A 16,433-nucleotide genomic window follows, 5' to 3' on the forward strand; every position below is an offset into this window, starting at 1 on the left:
TGCCTCTGGCTATTAAGCTGGGATTTGTCTTGCACCTGATTGGATGGCAACGGCCTGAATGGGTACCGTACAACACCTAGGCGCAGTGGGGCCTGTACATTGGTACATATGTGTGGTTGGTGCCTGTACAGAACAGAAGCAAAAGGCTGTTGCTGCCCCGTTATAGGTTGCTTAGTGTTCTGCCTTTTCACTTGTAATAGAAATGTATCCACACCCACCCCTGTCGTGGATGCAAGATTTTGGGTATCGAGTGTGGTTCTTCCTTCCACTGCAATTTCTATGGCACTGTAACAAAAAAACGGGATGTGCATAAGTGAATGCAACAACCTGGCACTTTACACTTTACTTTCATGTATACATACCTGGGAATTCGTAAGTGGGACTTTAAAGTCCGAATAAGGCGACAATTGAATCAGGTACTCGGCGATGACTTGGCGGTTGTCCAAAGAAAAGGGCGACTGTATGCGATGAAAATGTTTGACATTAATTTTGATAGCGAACATTACAAAGCGCTATTTGTATTGTCAATGTCTTTGTCTTTTATTGAGAGATTCTTACATTGCAAAGCAGCGTATACGTAGGTGTTGAGCCAAATCAAGATTGCTGTTACACTTAAGTCAATCAACTTAATTCTCAGTGTAAAAGTATTAACTGAATGTATTAACTGAAATTAAAACAATGGCAGGATCGCCATGTAAAGTACGCCTGTTGAATTAAAACAAAAGGGTTTTGCTGGGGGTAATGTTCAGCGCTGACATCAGATTAAGATTAAGATTTATTAACAAATGCTTTCCCTTTTTATAGGAATTTTTCTTACAATACTATTACAATATTTTTGTATAATACGTACACACTAAAAATAACTACATTCTATTTCTATATACCTATTCAGTGCAATATTCTTATTACCTAACTATGTAAAAATGTTGGTCAGTCGCAACGACAAACCGACGCTGTCAATCAGCTATGTTTATGGGTTAAGCAACTGTAAATGGATATGGCTCCCCGCCAGGTTCAATGTAACTTAGCTACGCCGCAATGACTGTGTCGCTATGAGTAATTTGTACGTGTTCGAAAGTGAAATTCATTTGCTTATGCATTTCAAGCTAGACCTATTCTGGCATGTACATAAGTACAAATATCTTGTATTGCGGTAATACCACAACAGTGTAAAATGATTAACCGAGTATGTTGATGGTAGAATCATAAGTTTGTGATTGCTTTGTCTTTCACATTCAGTCGTTGTGTGGTCGTAAATTATGACATAATGGTAAATTTAACCTGAAATGAATTTGTTTGTTTATTTTGAAGTGGGGATAAAAATTATATTCCGGTTTCTTACAGCAAGAACTAATTTAAACTTTAGTAAAATTTCTTTGATTTTATTCTATATTCTTTGCATTCCATTTTACTTAAAATTATTGTAAATTTTTTTTCTTATTAAAATTATAAAAATTATTATAAAAAAATTGTATTTCTAATATTTTTAATTTTCTTAATTAAAATTTTTGTTTTACGTTAATATTTTTCATTTCTAATTTAGATAAAATTTTTCTTACAAAATTTTTTAATTTTATTTTTTTAAATTATTGATAGTTAAGTACAATTTATTTTTTCTTGTTTAATTAATTTTTCAAAAGCCCATTTCTTTTCTGTGCCACCTTGGACTTCAAACTTTTTCTATTTTAGACTGAGTTTGTGCCATTTTTCAAATTCTTCTTTTGTTATTTTTGTCATTATGTAAATCCGAAAAAAATTTCTTTATTTATCCTAAACATTTTTAATTTAAATTTTTTTTCTTAACTATTCAAAAAATTTCCTAAGCAGAAAAAAAATTTTGCTTTTTAAGCAGCCGTGAGGCCGTCAGAATTTTCTAAGTATACTCAGTATTAATTAATGTTGTATTATTGATTAAAATATGTAGTAGCCGCCAGTCATGCTGCCTGTCTAAATTGTTGTTGTTCGAACTAGTATGCCACCAGTCGGGTTGAAATGTTTATTCCACTTCTCCTATTATGCTTAATGCTGCCTGTCATGATCTTTATTTCACTCGATTATGCTTAATGCCGCCCGTCATTATCCTTGGTACTGCTTTGGTTCTCTTGAAGAAATTAAGTCTGTTGCCTCCTTATCAAGGTGACGTGAAGCCTCGATCCGCCGTATCGCCTTAGTGTGCCTTCAAAATTGTAGTTCTTTAGATCCTGCATGAGTCGGTTTGTCACCAATTTTTAAATAACTTTTTTTTAGCCTTTTTTACTTTGGCCGAATTTCTGTAATATCTAGTCTCCTGCTTTAGCTGTTTAGTAAATTGCTTTTTAAATAGCAAGCAGGTTTGGCAGGATCTTTTAAGATCTTTAGGAGTTTGCTTGAATAATAGCAATCACGAATACTCTCCGGGTTGCCGTATTCATCAGCAGGGCGGTATTTTTATTATGGGAGCGTTGCCATCTGAGCTGACTATTATGGCTACTATGTTTAAAAAGGAAGATGATAATTTTAGGTGATATCAACTTTAATACCGATACAAACTTCTAGTACATTTATGCCCTAACCTTAAATATTTGCTTATTTTATAATTGTGTTGCTTGTCACGTCTGCAAATCTAATACAATGTTATTTATCTCTATATTGTGCCTTTTATATCTTCAAATCGTATGATTAAATCCGTTAGTTAAATAAATATATATGTGTCAAGTTATACAGGGTAAAGTATATGGACGAATACATTGCAAACAAAGAATACAAAATTATGGAGTATATGAAACGTCACAGGGTGACCTAACAGTAAAATATGTGAATTTTATTACTTCCAAATAATCAATGTATTTACTTTTGTCTAATTTTGTCTAGACATACGTAAATAAATTATGTACTCAAGTGTTTCTTATCTAACGGATAAATACATTTGAATCCTATCTTTTTTGGTCCTATTAAACAATGCGCTATCATAGCGTTGTCGTAACCACTGACATGTACAAAATATGCATACCTATAATGCATTTCTTGTTACATTGTTATATACATTCATACATGAATTGTACCCGCATACAGAAATTTATTTTGCGGTATTCAGAACATACTGATTTTTTTGGTCGAAATAAGTGAAACAATTATTATTTTCACTCCCTGAATATTCATACTTAATGTTTTATTCCACTTTCATTATGCCGATAACACTTGTAATTCTCTACGACAATATTATCCAATTAACTTAATAAAAAACGCCACTTTTATAGTTGGGAAAAATGGTTATTAAAAAACCCCACTTCAATTATCTTATCACAATTGTCAACAACTGACATAGATTGACAAATCCAAATAGATTGACAAATTTGCCCAGTGGTCAATACTGATGTCGATACTGGCAATAATTCGTCGAGAAAATCGTCTTTCACATCCCGATATATTGTACCATATATATATATATATGGTTTTAATTATAATAACTTAGAGAGGCCTAGGCGTGCTTTTGCAATACGGTTTCTTATCTGGTAATAATTACTTACAAGATGCCATCCAATTACGCCGTGAGCTGCTTTCTTGCAAATTGTCTCAAAACACCTGCAGTACTCTAGCCGACACACAATAAATGGAACTATGGTTTGTTTTTCTTTGTGAGATTTTAAAATAGTTACTGTATTAAACTTTTTTTTTTAAATTTTTTGATGTTGCAGCTGTTAGATACCAAATTACAAGGGCCGAGCCACGCTCGCGAGTTAGGTTTCCGCGTCGAGGAATTAATAAAACTATATTTTTTCTGAGCGGAGCTCCCTTTTGAATTCCTTTATTTACAGAACTGCCTTACATTTTTTACTTACGTCTATTTATGCTATTTCTAACTATTGTTTGTTTAGTGATAAGGTTGTTATTGAAAACATGTTTACATGTTGGGTATGCTGCTTTCTTACTTATCAGAGAATATGCTTGTTTATGTATTCTATAGTAATCTCTTTGTTATTATACTATCATACAAGGTTAAAGGGCATATCGTTGTTTGTGGTTATTTTTGTTTGTAAACAATTATAATTTATACGTATCTATCTAGTGTTCATGGTATGTATGTTGTATATGTGTGTGTATGTAGGTATGCAGTGAGTGTATGCATACGTATATACATATATGTAGTAAATATATATAACGCCGTTAACTCGCGGCGGGTTACATTCGCCCGTGCGAGCGTGTTCGGTCAATTAGAACATCAGCTGATAGATTTTTGATGTGGTGGGATTGATTAACTTAAGGTGCCATTACATCACCCTCCTTGGAAAAATGAGTCGGCAGGTTGATCAAGTCTGCCCGAGAAAAGATCTAATGTCGAAAAATATTTTGCTCTACCAAGATTATCTAAAATATGGTCAACTCTAGCTAGTGGAAATTTATCAGCAATTAGTTTCTTGTTTACTGCGCGAAAATCTACGCACATACGATAAGCTTTTTGACCATTCGTATCCTTCTTTGGGACTACAATCACAAAGGACTTGTAATCATTTGGTTTAGAAAAAGAAAGTGTTGTTGATACGCTGATGGTTAGCGTTACAAAGCAATTGTCTTTTATTTAAAATTGTCTTCCCTTTTATACAAATTTGTCTAGTCTACACATACATAATTACACTAACACTAATAAATTGCATTCTTAATATTTATGTACTGAGTCAGCATATTAGTTCCATCTATTTTTACCAATTATAACTGTGAATATTTTGGCAAGCGTATTGACGAGTTGTCATTGACACTTGGTCACGCTATTAGCGGGCTCGTCAATATTCCAGTGTATTGTAACTAGATACTGGTCTTACCGTCGGCATTAGTGAGTGATGTTGAACTCCCGCTGTGTGGGCATTTACATGTATTTGGGTCAACATTGTAATATGCATACTATATGGGTGGTCTGCATAAACAGTATTAGGGTATTAGGATATGATGATTAATAGTGCAAACATATTGACATAAATTGGCATCATGCATAATACCACAGACTATTGTAATTAGAGTAACTAAGTTCAATCAAGTCGTTGTCTAACAGTTTATTTACTTGGCGGTTTATTTCTTCGCGTTGAGAGTATGGCAATCGATAGTTTTTAACATATACCGGCTCGTTGTCTCAATTTTAATTTTTGCTCGTAGAAGTTGTTTGGCAGAATTAATTGCAACTGAAATATAATTGTATGAAAAATCTGTAAGCAGTAATTGAATTTAAAATGGCTCAGAAGTGTGGTAAAAATCTCAAAATTGTGGTAAACAGTTTAAAAAAAAAATCCATATATATTCACGGACGCAGTGCTTTGTTAAAAAAATCTCAGTTGGTTTTTGACGGAACCATCGTTTTATATCAAAAAAAAATCTCACATTGTATTGATTTATTAAGGGTTTTATAACAGTTTCATAAGGCTGGTTATACGCCTTATTAGTAGGGAATTAATAAGGAATTTATAAGGAGTTTCGCAGCGGATACTAATCTGGAAAAAATGAAATTTATTAATTCCCTGCAGTCAAACCAACTAGTTGTATACTAGAAGAATACTAGTTGGCCAAAAATCTCAACTAGTATGAGTTCTGTAATTTTTGCATATAAGCAACTGGTATTTTTAATACGGCGATGTCCTACGAAATATCAATTGCCAGCCTCTGCATCAGCATCATACCAATTGACAAACTAGTCATTATATACACCAACATCATACCAGATGACATACTAGTCAGCATACCCGTCAGGGTCCTACCAATTGACATACTAGTCAGCCTTTGAGCCAGCATTATACCAGATGGCATACTAGTCAGCATACCTATCAGGGTCCTACCAATTGACATACTAGTCAGCCTTTGCGCCAGCATTATACCAGATGGCATACTAGTCAGCATACCCATCAAGGTCCTACCAATTGACAAACTAGTCAGCCTTTGAGCCAGCATTATACCAGATGGCATACTAGTCAGCATACCTATCAGGGTCCTACCAATTGACATACTAGTCAGCCTTTGCGCCAGCATTATACCAGATTGCATACTAGTCAGCATACCCATCAGGGTCCTACCAATTGACATACTAGTCACTGTATTCAACATCAACATACCAGTTGACATACTACTCAGTCTATTCATCAATGTAAAACAGTTGACATACTAGTCAATATTTGCATCAGCGTCCATTAGTTAATTTACTAGATCTAGTCGGGTTAAAAAATTACTTGAATAAATTAGCTCAAATTCATTTATTCATCATATTTCATATATATAAAAAATATGTTTATATAAACATATGTATATCACTTTAAAATTTATCACTTCAATACATAATACTTTGTAATAGATTTGAATAAATATATATATACGTCTATAAAAATTAAAAAAAATAGAGTTCAAATTTGCTAAACTAGTTCAAATACATTTTTGATTAATGTAAATTATATATAAAATTATTAATGTATAGATATCACTTCATATATATCACTTCAAAATATATAAAAATAGGTACTAATGTAAATAGAATTACTTGTATATAATAACTAAAAAAATAATAGTTCAAAATTTTCTAACTAAATTCAAATTCATTTCAAAAATAACCTACATCTTAGGAACTAATGTAAATTAAAATTACTTATATATAAAAATTAAAAAGTTATAACTCAAAGTTTCCTAACTAAACTCAAATTCATTTCAAAAATTAACCTTCAAGGTTTCATTATTCTTATGTAACTAAGTAGCTACGCCTTTTTTAGGTTTATTTGAGAAAGTTGCAGTTGAAGTTCAGAATTTTAAATTGAAGTTCATAAAATTATAATTGGAGTTAAGAAAATTACAATTGTAGCTCAGAATATATAATTGTAGTTAAAAAAATTTCAATTGTAGCTCAGAATATTTAAATTGAAAAATTTTTTGAATATCAATTGTAATTTTCTGAATTTCAATTGCAAATTCTGAACTTAAATTGTTATTTTCTGAACTCCAATTGAACGTTCTGAACTTCATTTGTAATTTTCTGAACTTCAATTGCAACTTTCTGAACTAAACCTGAAAAAGGTGTAGTGAAACAGTTAATCCAGCCTTTCTGGAAATGGTTTTACTGTCTTCGCCATGCCGCCTTTTTTTTGGAAAACCCGCTTCTTATGCAACTGCATTGCTTTTCGTAGTTGTTCTTCCGGTTCATCATTAGAAGTCAGACTTATAATAGATTCTACGAAATAATAATATATTAAGATTATGTTAATTTAATACTTTTTACGGATGTTACCCAAGAAAACTGAATAAAACTTTGCGTGTTCTTTAAGGCCCTTCTTCCCATGAGTGCCGTCAACATTGTAGTCCATTATGACTGCACTGCTGAGGACTTTGTGAAGGTTTTTGTTCACCGAATTTTGCAGTAAGTTCCTAAGTGTTGAAATCTGTGAAAATAATTATTAAAACATACCAAGTATGATACAAAATCATTCCAATTACAACATAGCTTTAACTCCATTCACAAAGTCCATAACCAAATTTTTAACATATCTTCTAATTGTTGGTTTGGGACTTTATTAATTGAGCTAACGATAAGTAATTAAGAAAACTTTAAAACAAATGTTTACTGTCCAGAAGGAAGTATGACGAAGAAAAACAGCAAAAGACTGTGGAAAACTTTTTGAAATTTTTGTCGTGGGTCCGTATTTTGTTCTAAAATGGCGTAACCGATTTTACACCAACGATAAATATGAATCTGTCAAAATATTTGTGAAATTGATAAAACAGTATGGAATTAATAAGTAGACGTTGTCTTTAATCCGATTCACCAATTACTATCCATTGAGATTTAAAAATTTTCCACCTTTAATTTTTTATGTAAAAAGTAAAATTAACAAGTAAGGCTGTCTAAGATCGGGTGTAATCAAACTCCATATTCTCAGCCAAGAGCTCTTATCGTACAGACAATTAGTTTAAGTTTTTTGAAATTAAATAAAATTAGTACTTGGTGTGATTTACCTACGACGAGGTTTAGGCCGAACTTTTCTTTCAATTTGTATTGATCTTTTTTTTAGTTTTTCTTACAAATTGGCGAGACGCGAACTACAGGGCTTACGGCGATTCTGAACGTCATCTGCAAGGCAGATGAATTTTCACTGAGAAGCTTTTCATGCAGAAATATACTCTTAGTGTTTGCCAAATCACTGCCGATAAATACTTCATTCTAATTGAAAAAACATGTTTCTAAATGTTTGAGCTTTTTATTGGGACCATCGGTGTGATAGGCTGAGTTTCCTTTCTGAAAAAATTAACCCGATTTAAGAAACCTTAAATAAAATAAAAATTCAACAACGGTTCCCCAAACCTAATTGATTATTTATAATTTTCACTGTTGGAAAAAATACTCACAAACAAAGTCCGATTTTCAGGAACAACCTTTTCATTTATCTTAAACAAATCCTCTGCACACGACAGAGGAAAGTAAGATCTGACTGAGCATGCTGCAGCATCTTGTTGAACCAACTTGCTCATCACCACTTTTGTGTCTGCAAGTGCAGTCATCACTGCAGTATTCTGAGAAGACATTAAGGCTAAAGAAAAGTTGAAAAGTTGAATTTAAGTATATGTAATATATAGAAAATATTTAACACTCTTACACAAAATGGTCTCCTTCAGGTTTCCGACTGATTCTGGAAGTAAAAGCAACAATAATTATTTTGTCAATTGCAAGCAAACAGGTAAAATTAATTGCAATAACTTTTGAGTTTAAATTGAAATTTTTGATCATCTTTTGTCATTTTCTGAACTTGACTGGAAAAAGTGTAGACTTATAACAAAAATTATTTTATTATCCGGGATCGTAAATGGAATATGCAGCCAAATCATCAAAATATCAACAACCACAAAATTTTAAACTCTTTTACTGTTAAGTATCATTGCCCCGGTATTGTTGGTATACATATCAGATACCTACCACGCTTCATACATACAAAAATTACCCTCTATACACTGAATAACTTTTTCTTAAAAATTTGTTGTATATTTCATTTAAATCGGCCGTACGGTGAAAATTTGCGTGTGGCTTATTTATATGGTAAAAGTCTAGTTGAGGGATCGACTGCTAATACGCGTCCAAAAATATCGAATGAGGTGTTAAACGAGGCGTCTTGACTTCAGTATTAATAATCCGAAGGCGGAAAAGAAAAACTTTAACTCGTTCAAAAGATATTAACGTAAAGCCGAAAAATTACCCACGGGTTCCTCCGAAATTTTGAGAACAGCTGTCTGCGATAAGGGGCTTCGGCCGCGATTATAAAAAATTAACCTGGCCGGTCCACCAATGGGCTGGGATAAAAAAAAAATGCGTGCAAAATCCCTTTGAGCACACACTTTTTTTCAGTGCATAACAACCATTGCCAAATCCAACTGCAAATATCTCCGGACAGAGATACAATTTTGCTTTTCGCCTTCGGATTATTGTTGTTGAGGTCCTTTGACACCTCTCTCGATATTCTCGACGCGTGTTAGCAGTCGACCCCTCAACTAGACTATTACCAGAACTTTTAAATTGCCTCTAGTAAAAGCGGAACGTTAGCAAAGGTAAAAGGGTAATATACTTGCAACATTTAGACGTGTCTAATCAGCTAACACATGTTGTAAAGTAAAAACCTGTAGCACAATATACTACCTATTTTATTATAGTCAAACGATGTAAACCCTTAAAGTATGAGATTTTCTTCTCAAAATATAAACAATTTGTTTACAAAATTTTTCGATATGACAGAAGATTACCTAGTTAGAGAACGCTTAGTACCGATGGTACTATCGAATTGCATTGAATTGGACTGAAATTATAGGCCCGACACATAAGATTTTGTATGCATCATAGTAAGCTGACGGATGAGTGCATTTATACTCGAATTTCGCGGGGGAGCGGCAAATAGCCTAAAACTGTGACTACCATGCCCGTCAAATAACTTACCTTGCAAATTTGTTATCTTTGCATCCAGCGCCTTGCATCCTGCACACTCTGCAACTTGTGACTTTTTATCTAAAAAAGAATACTTGAGTTGATGATATCTTATTCATATGTATATGTGATGAAACTTACAAGAGGATGATGGTACGTTCTCGACGTTGCTGAAGGATACGCGCTTTACTTCTTTTGGCATGATTGTTATATTTATTGTCAAAGTTTACTGTATGTTAATTTAGTTAAAAGTAGGGAAATTAATATTTTGCTGCATATGATTTCGAATCACCAAACAAAGCAAACTATTAATTTCCCTAATGTGTTCAATTTAAGTTGAGTTAAAAAGTGCCATGTAACAATGGCAGCAATAATATGCTATCAATATGAGGGAGACCTACTAGTTTACATTCTATTTCTTCAATAGGATATTGGGTTTCCTCGTCTATGAGTGTGAAGTCGCCCACGCAAATACGAAGAGACATGGAGTCAATTGGTTCTAAAAAGAAACTTCTCAAATTTGCAAACTCTTTCCCTATTATAAAACGTTTGTCTTCTGAAAACCCTGTAATTTCTATTGGTTTGAATGGTTTAATAAGGCAGAAGCTATCTGGCTTTTTAGAAGAAAAGACACAATCCTGGAAAAAATAACACAAACCTCTGCCCCTCAAAGTTTTAAAGCCCTGATGCTTTTCATTTGCTAGCAACGTTTCATGACTGACTCGATTTATTATTTGTGGAAGAATTTGAGTTGGCTTTTTGACATACTTTTTTAATGTTTGTAAATAATTTTCGAAATCGTAAGCTGAAAAACTTGATAACAGACCAATTGATTCAACACTCTCCGTTAGATGTAGTAAATGATGAACGTTATGAGTAACACTGGAATCCCCGAATATAGTTGAGAAATTTTCAACAAATAAAGATAACATATTTTTTGCAATTCCCAAATTATCTAAATATGATTTGGGGCAAAGGAGCATCCTATACGCACAGAATAGAAGCAAAAATTGATAATGTAAGTCACCATGAACATTGTCTTTCAGAATAAGGACCCCTGTATATAACAGAAATTGGCGAAACTCAGTTGCCTTTCAATTTGAGATTTCATCGAACGATCTGGGCTTACGGGCGAATTCCTTCGTTACGAACGGTGCTAGAGAGACTCAAAATTGTGACATATGTTTCTTTTTAAGCTTTTCAACTTTTATATTTATATCGTCTTGTATAATTCTTTTTAAAAAGTTTCGCATTATCCCCAAATCCACCAAATGCATACTATCTATTGCTACTTGGCTTATCATTTTTACCCCAATTTTTTCTAGTGGAGTCTTTGAATTCCTAAATTTCGGGACATGATGTGTTTTATATCTTCTGGTTAAAAAGTCATTGTCAGTTACCAAATTTCCAGGCACAGAAGAATATACCATTACATGGTTTACTTTAATCCCGATTTGCGTACACTTGCTGCAACCATGAGAAGCTGAATGATAAGGTGTACCGCAAACAAACGCTTTCGCGGGAGCGTCACACACAATTGACCTTATCAGAACTTTTAACAATTTGCCACCTATTTCAATGCCATTTTCTAAGATATTCTCCATTTCCGTAACAAAAGGATTTAAAAATTCCGAAACATCGTTTGGCTTTTTATTTCCAACATATATACCGACAGGAAAAACACAAACAGTGCTAAAACCCAGGGATGCACCTTAACGTTAAGCTAATCGTTTATCAAAAAATTTCCACCGTTTCCGTTGAAACACTTCGAAATATTATCGATAAAGAAATTATCAAGATAAATTGTATCTCGTTTTTAACCGAAACGAAAAGCTTTCGTTTACGTTAAAAACGTTAACAAAAACGTGATACTTTATGTTTGAATTGTGCTGGCAATGCTATAGCCATGGTGAAGCGGTAAGGTGGTAACAACGAGGGCACATACACACACAAACTCCATGTAATTTGTTTGTGTAATTCGTTGGTGGTAATGTCAAAAATACTCTGAGAAATGTTCGTACTGTCAAAATTCATGAGAAAAGTTGCAATCAGCTTGGCGAATGCTTTCACCTTTAATGACTCCGCCATCAATCAGCTTTGCCAGCATAGTTTTAAATTAATAATCAACATAAACGATTTGATTTCGTTTTGATATGGCAGAAACCGAAACGAAATCATTTCGCTAATTTGACGTTTTTAACGTTAATAAACGAAACGAAATGACTTTGTTTCGTTTATTAACGTTAATTATCGTAACGAAATGATATCGGTTCGTTGGTTAAGCATGCCTGCTAAAACCAACTAGCCGCACCAATATTGGCCACAATTGAATGCGAGAGCTTCTGAATAATGGCAACCCATCAATGTTTATGTCTATATAAAAGGTGTCAATTTCTTTAAATATGTATGCAATTTTCTCCAATTGCTTTCTCAAACCAACATGGCAATAGAGTCCTGGTGGAACGGATTTAGTAACAGCGATTTCTCTTCTTTTGGCATAGAGTGTTTCGGCGCTTCTTGGTACATCTAGATTCTCTTCTTGTAAAATACTAAGAAGGCTCTCAAATGCTCTACGTGATGGTCTAAAAGTAGTAAACCATTCCAGGATTTTTTCCTTAAAGGAACGCTGCAGTTTGCCTTCAACTGAATTTCCACTATCTACATTCATAGCTCCATCTGAACAATCACTTTCCGCACATTCATACTTAGTAGGCAAACTCCCTATATCGCCAACTCCACTTATGCTAGTACCGCATTCCTCCACAGAGGATTTTAATGGCCCTGCTTCATCATTACTAGAAACTGGTATAAACAAAGTCCTAGCGTACATTTCCCTTTGCTTCTTGAAAAGTCTTCTCATATTATGTTTGCTACTCATTGTTACATGCAATTTTCAACTCACCAAAATCGCAAAACACCACAAAATTTATATTTTTAATTTTATTTTTTATTATTTTTATAAGGCACGAGCAAAATGTTTCCACTTTTTCGTACACGCTTGATAATTTGGAATGTATACTGAAAAAATTAGATGTGTATACGCAAGCCGTTTATCGATTATTGCGCTTGCCAACGATAGATCGAAAAAATGTAGTCGGATAATATGATCGTCCGCGCTCGTGTTATGTTTTTCTTAAAACAGCTGTTGTTATATTACAACTATAACAAACTTTTTATGGAATAGCCACAGTATTTTGTTTTCCAAATAATATATAAAGCTTTACATGTAAAAACACCAATGCGGTAACGACAGAAAGCAAATCGATAGGTTGAATACAGCAGCAAAGGCATAAAGCAAAGCAACGCGAGCAAAAAATTTACATGGATCGCCTTTCTGCGTTGATTTTAAGGGCGAATTAATGGTGACTTATAACCATAAAGCCATAAACAGATAAAACAACTGATCACACCTACCTTGTGCAAATCAATGTAATCTAGTTAGCGTTATGGTATGGCACCATTAATCGATTACATTGATTTCCATAAGGTAGATTAGTTCAGCTGTTTTATCTGGTTATGGCTTTATGGCTATGTCACCATTAATTCGCCCTTTAAACTATGAAACGTCTTGCTGCTTTAATACAAGCACAGATTTAGCTGCACTACACTACGCGGCAAAATCTTCTTTGCATGCATTATTATGGACAAAGTCCAAAAAGTCTAGCGCCGTTGCCGCTACATGTCGCGTATGTAAGTCCGCCTTACTTTTATTGACGATATATCTATACTATTTTCATGCATAAAAATTACAATCGCCTTTTAAATGAAATTTCTATAAAAATGTTTGAACATCAAATTTTTTTCACTGAACTGGAACTTATTTACACACAGTCGTATTCTTAAAATTTTGAACAGTATACTTTTACGGGAACCCAAAACTTAATGGTTTAGGGTAATATAAGGTAGCGCGTAAAGGTTAGAAATGCTTACTTATATCGCACAAATAACCTACCCAGATTGCGCATTCACAAGTTCAAAATTGCTTCGTTCTGCCACAGTTGCCTACTTAAGCGAATTAAAGAAAGAAAAAAAACAAGAGCTAAAGGAAAATGACGTAATAATTGCCCATAAAAAACAGCTGAACTAATGTTTACATGCGCAATGCGTCACCTTCTATAATTCCATCATGCATATATCGCTATATCAAAATCGATAGTTTCGTTTATCGACGATCTTTTGTCATCGCTGACATTTACATATATGCAAAGAAAAAATAGCCAATCTTCAACAGGCGAAAAAATAGCCAATTTTCAACGGACTCTACAATTATCAAAATCAAACGTTTTCAAATAAAAATCAAACTGAAGAGAAAAATATTTGTTTGAAACGTGGATATGAACTTGCGCGTAAAGTCCTACAACAGCGACAAACCAAAGTGGAGCTATTAAAGCAAGCTATTCTAGCTGAACGTGAACATATCGCAGAAGTACTAAACAAAAAAAATGCTGAAGCGCATACGATGATTGAAACTGCCATATTGCATAAATGTGGTGATGAATTATTAGCAAAAAATCAATATGTTGTTCAACTGTCTAAAGAATTAGAAGAACGGCAAACGCAAATCGAAGCCGAGCGTCAATCGATGAAAGCTGTAATGATGCAATGGGAGGAGCAAAGTAAACATGTCGATGCTATAGAGAGTGAATGGAAAGATAAGGTACAAACTTTGGAGCGAGCGCACCGAAAGGCGTTGACAGCATGGGGAAAGAAATACAATTCAGCAAAACATACAGCAGCGAATTATAAGCGTTACGCTGAAGATAAGAAACACATATGTTGCGAGAATATGATCGACTTAAAGCAGAATATGATTTTTCACTGACAAAGATCAAAACTCGGATGAAGGATACCCTGGAAAAACGGAATCGTGAGATGAGGGAAACTATAGCTGCAATAGAGAAACATCATGAGTTAGGTTATAACAAGGAAAATAGAAAATGAAATTAAGAGCTTCATTCTGTATTACGAACGATGGTTCAAACGATTGATTCGCCTCCAAACGATTGCGTCTAGCAATGGTATTCTTCGGATTTTACGTTTCTTACTTTATGTCAAACAGGAAGGCGAAAGCAACTATCAAATGATATGTTACCATCGTTTACAATAGTGCAAATATACTGGCGATTCGTCATATAGAATGGAGCCGTAAATAATTGTTTTAGACAGTGGATACGAAGGGCATTTATCGTACATTTATTTTAATATTAGTATATAGTCTTGCTATTATCATAATGTTCAAATAAATTCTTTTTTTTTAAAGCTGAAATTAACGGGCAAATTTTTATGATCTTGAAATTTAATGGTATGTTCATCTTATACATTTGTAAATTTTAATGAGTTAAAGACGCCTTTCATAATAATTTGTTTACATTGATATGTTATATTAATCTATTGCATCGAGCAAATAAAACAAACAACAATACATAAAAAATAAAATAAATAACATAAATTTCTATAGACACAAACTCTTTGATTTTATCTTCGGATTCGCGTTCCAAAACAAGTATTTTGATACCTCTCCAAAATTTTAGGACGTGTATTAAGGGTGTCTTGCGGCCTTATAGTAATACCTTTGTGTGCATATTACAATTAAGTTGATGCATATTGAACTAGAGAGATATTAAATTAGATAGATAATCATTTTGTAAACTAATTTATCTATTGAGGGGCCACGGACTTTTGCCATTATTATGCAGCTGTCGGCATAAGAAATGATAGTAACTCCTCCTTTATAGTTCTCCTTGATTTTGAAGTTTCGTTCCTAAACTTTGCGAGAGTCCAAGGAAACTTGCTGTTTCAACAGGGGTGGACCATAATGAGACCCGTTGGTTCCACACTACAATTAAATAGATGGTTAGTGTCATGTAGGGACGCACTGTAAGCAGGACATACATTTTGTATGTCGGGGTTGATTCTGGGTAGGTAAGAGTTTAACCTGTTACAGTATCCAGGTCGAAGTTGAGCTGGAGTGACGCGCGTTTTCCTACGGATAGCGCGTTCCTACTCTGCTAGTTCTGAGTACTTTTGTTCGAGTACCGGATTCGCCGGGCAACTCCTGGCATAGAGGTCCGACGCCTGTTTGTGGATATCATCCAGGAACTGCTTGTGCTTTTTGGCATCATACGACTGTATTCTCGGGTGCCGCATTTCCTTATAAGGCTTACGGATATGGCCTTTTGTGGCCACTGGGCGGTGTAGTCTCATTAATCAGATTTTGGTTTGGATGGCCAGTTTGTGGTTATTTAAGAGAAACTGTTTGGTTAGCATTTTATTTCTCTCCCTAATGGGGAGTACTCTCAACTCATAGTATAGATGGTGTTCTGGGGACATAGGAAGACAGCCCATAGCGATTCTGAGGGCAGAATTTTGGAAGGCCTGTATTTTCTTCCAGTGAGTAACCTTTATTTAACCTTGGCGACCATATCATGCCGGCCACTTGCTTTGTAAGTGAAAAGGCGTTTTTTTGTCTTTACCCCAAGTGTTGCCGGCAAGACGTCATTCCCAAGATTTTAGGGTATAAGACAGTGGG

The 16,433-nt window shown here is 34.1% G+C and overlaps 2 protein-coding genes across 5 annotated transcripts in view; one reads left to right on the forward strand and one right to left on the reverse strand.

Annotated features, from left to right (window-relative positions):
- The window catches only part of LOC137245549 (protein wech-like), a 151,402-nt gene that overhangs the window by 66,174 nt on the left and 68,795 nt on the right, over positions 1-16,433 (forward strand). The gene's annotated exons all lie outside the window — the stretch shown is intronic.
- LOC137245548 (uncharacterized) lies at positions 6,366-12,908 on the reverse strand. Of its 3 annotated transcripts, XM_067776405.1 has the most exons (7): positions 12,807-12,908; positions 10,046-10,133; positions 9,917-9,985; positions 8,592-8,624; positions 8,344-8,525; positions 7,229-7,379; positions 6,366-7,171 (listed from the first exon to the last, which is right to left on the reverse strand). In XM_067776405.1, exons 2-7 carry the CDS (start codon positions 10,104-10,106, stop codon positions 7,032-7,034), a joined length of 636 nt encoding a protein of 211 aa, XP_067632506.1. In that variant the 5' UTR covers positions 10,107-10,133; positions 12,807-12,908; the 3' UTR covers positions 6,366-7,031. The 3 variants fall into 3 exon arrangements, 2 of the variants coding, with proteins under 2 accessions (XP_067632506.1, XP_067632507.1); XM_067776406.1 differs by lacking the exons at positions 9,917-9,985; positions 10,046-10,133; positions 12,807-12,908 and adding an exon at positions 8,909-9,231 and having other exon boundaries at positions 6,367-7,171; XR_010951340.1 differs by lacking the exons at positions 9,917-9,985; positions 10,046-10,133; positions 12,807-12,908 and adding an exon at positions 9,623-9,716 and having other exon boundaries at positions 6,368-7,171.

The sequence above is a fragment of the Eurosta solidaginis genome, chromosome 3 (assembly GCF_040869045.1).
Source record: "Eurosta solidaginis isolate ZX-2024a chromosome 3, ASM4086904v1, whole genome shotgun sequence".
NCBI classification, from domain to species: Eukaryota; Metazoa; Arthropoda; class Insecta; order Diptera; family Tephritidae; genus Eurosta; species Eurosta solidaginis.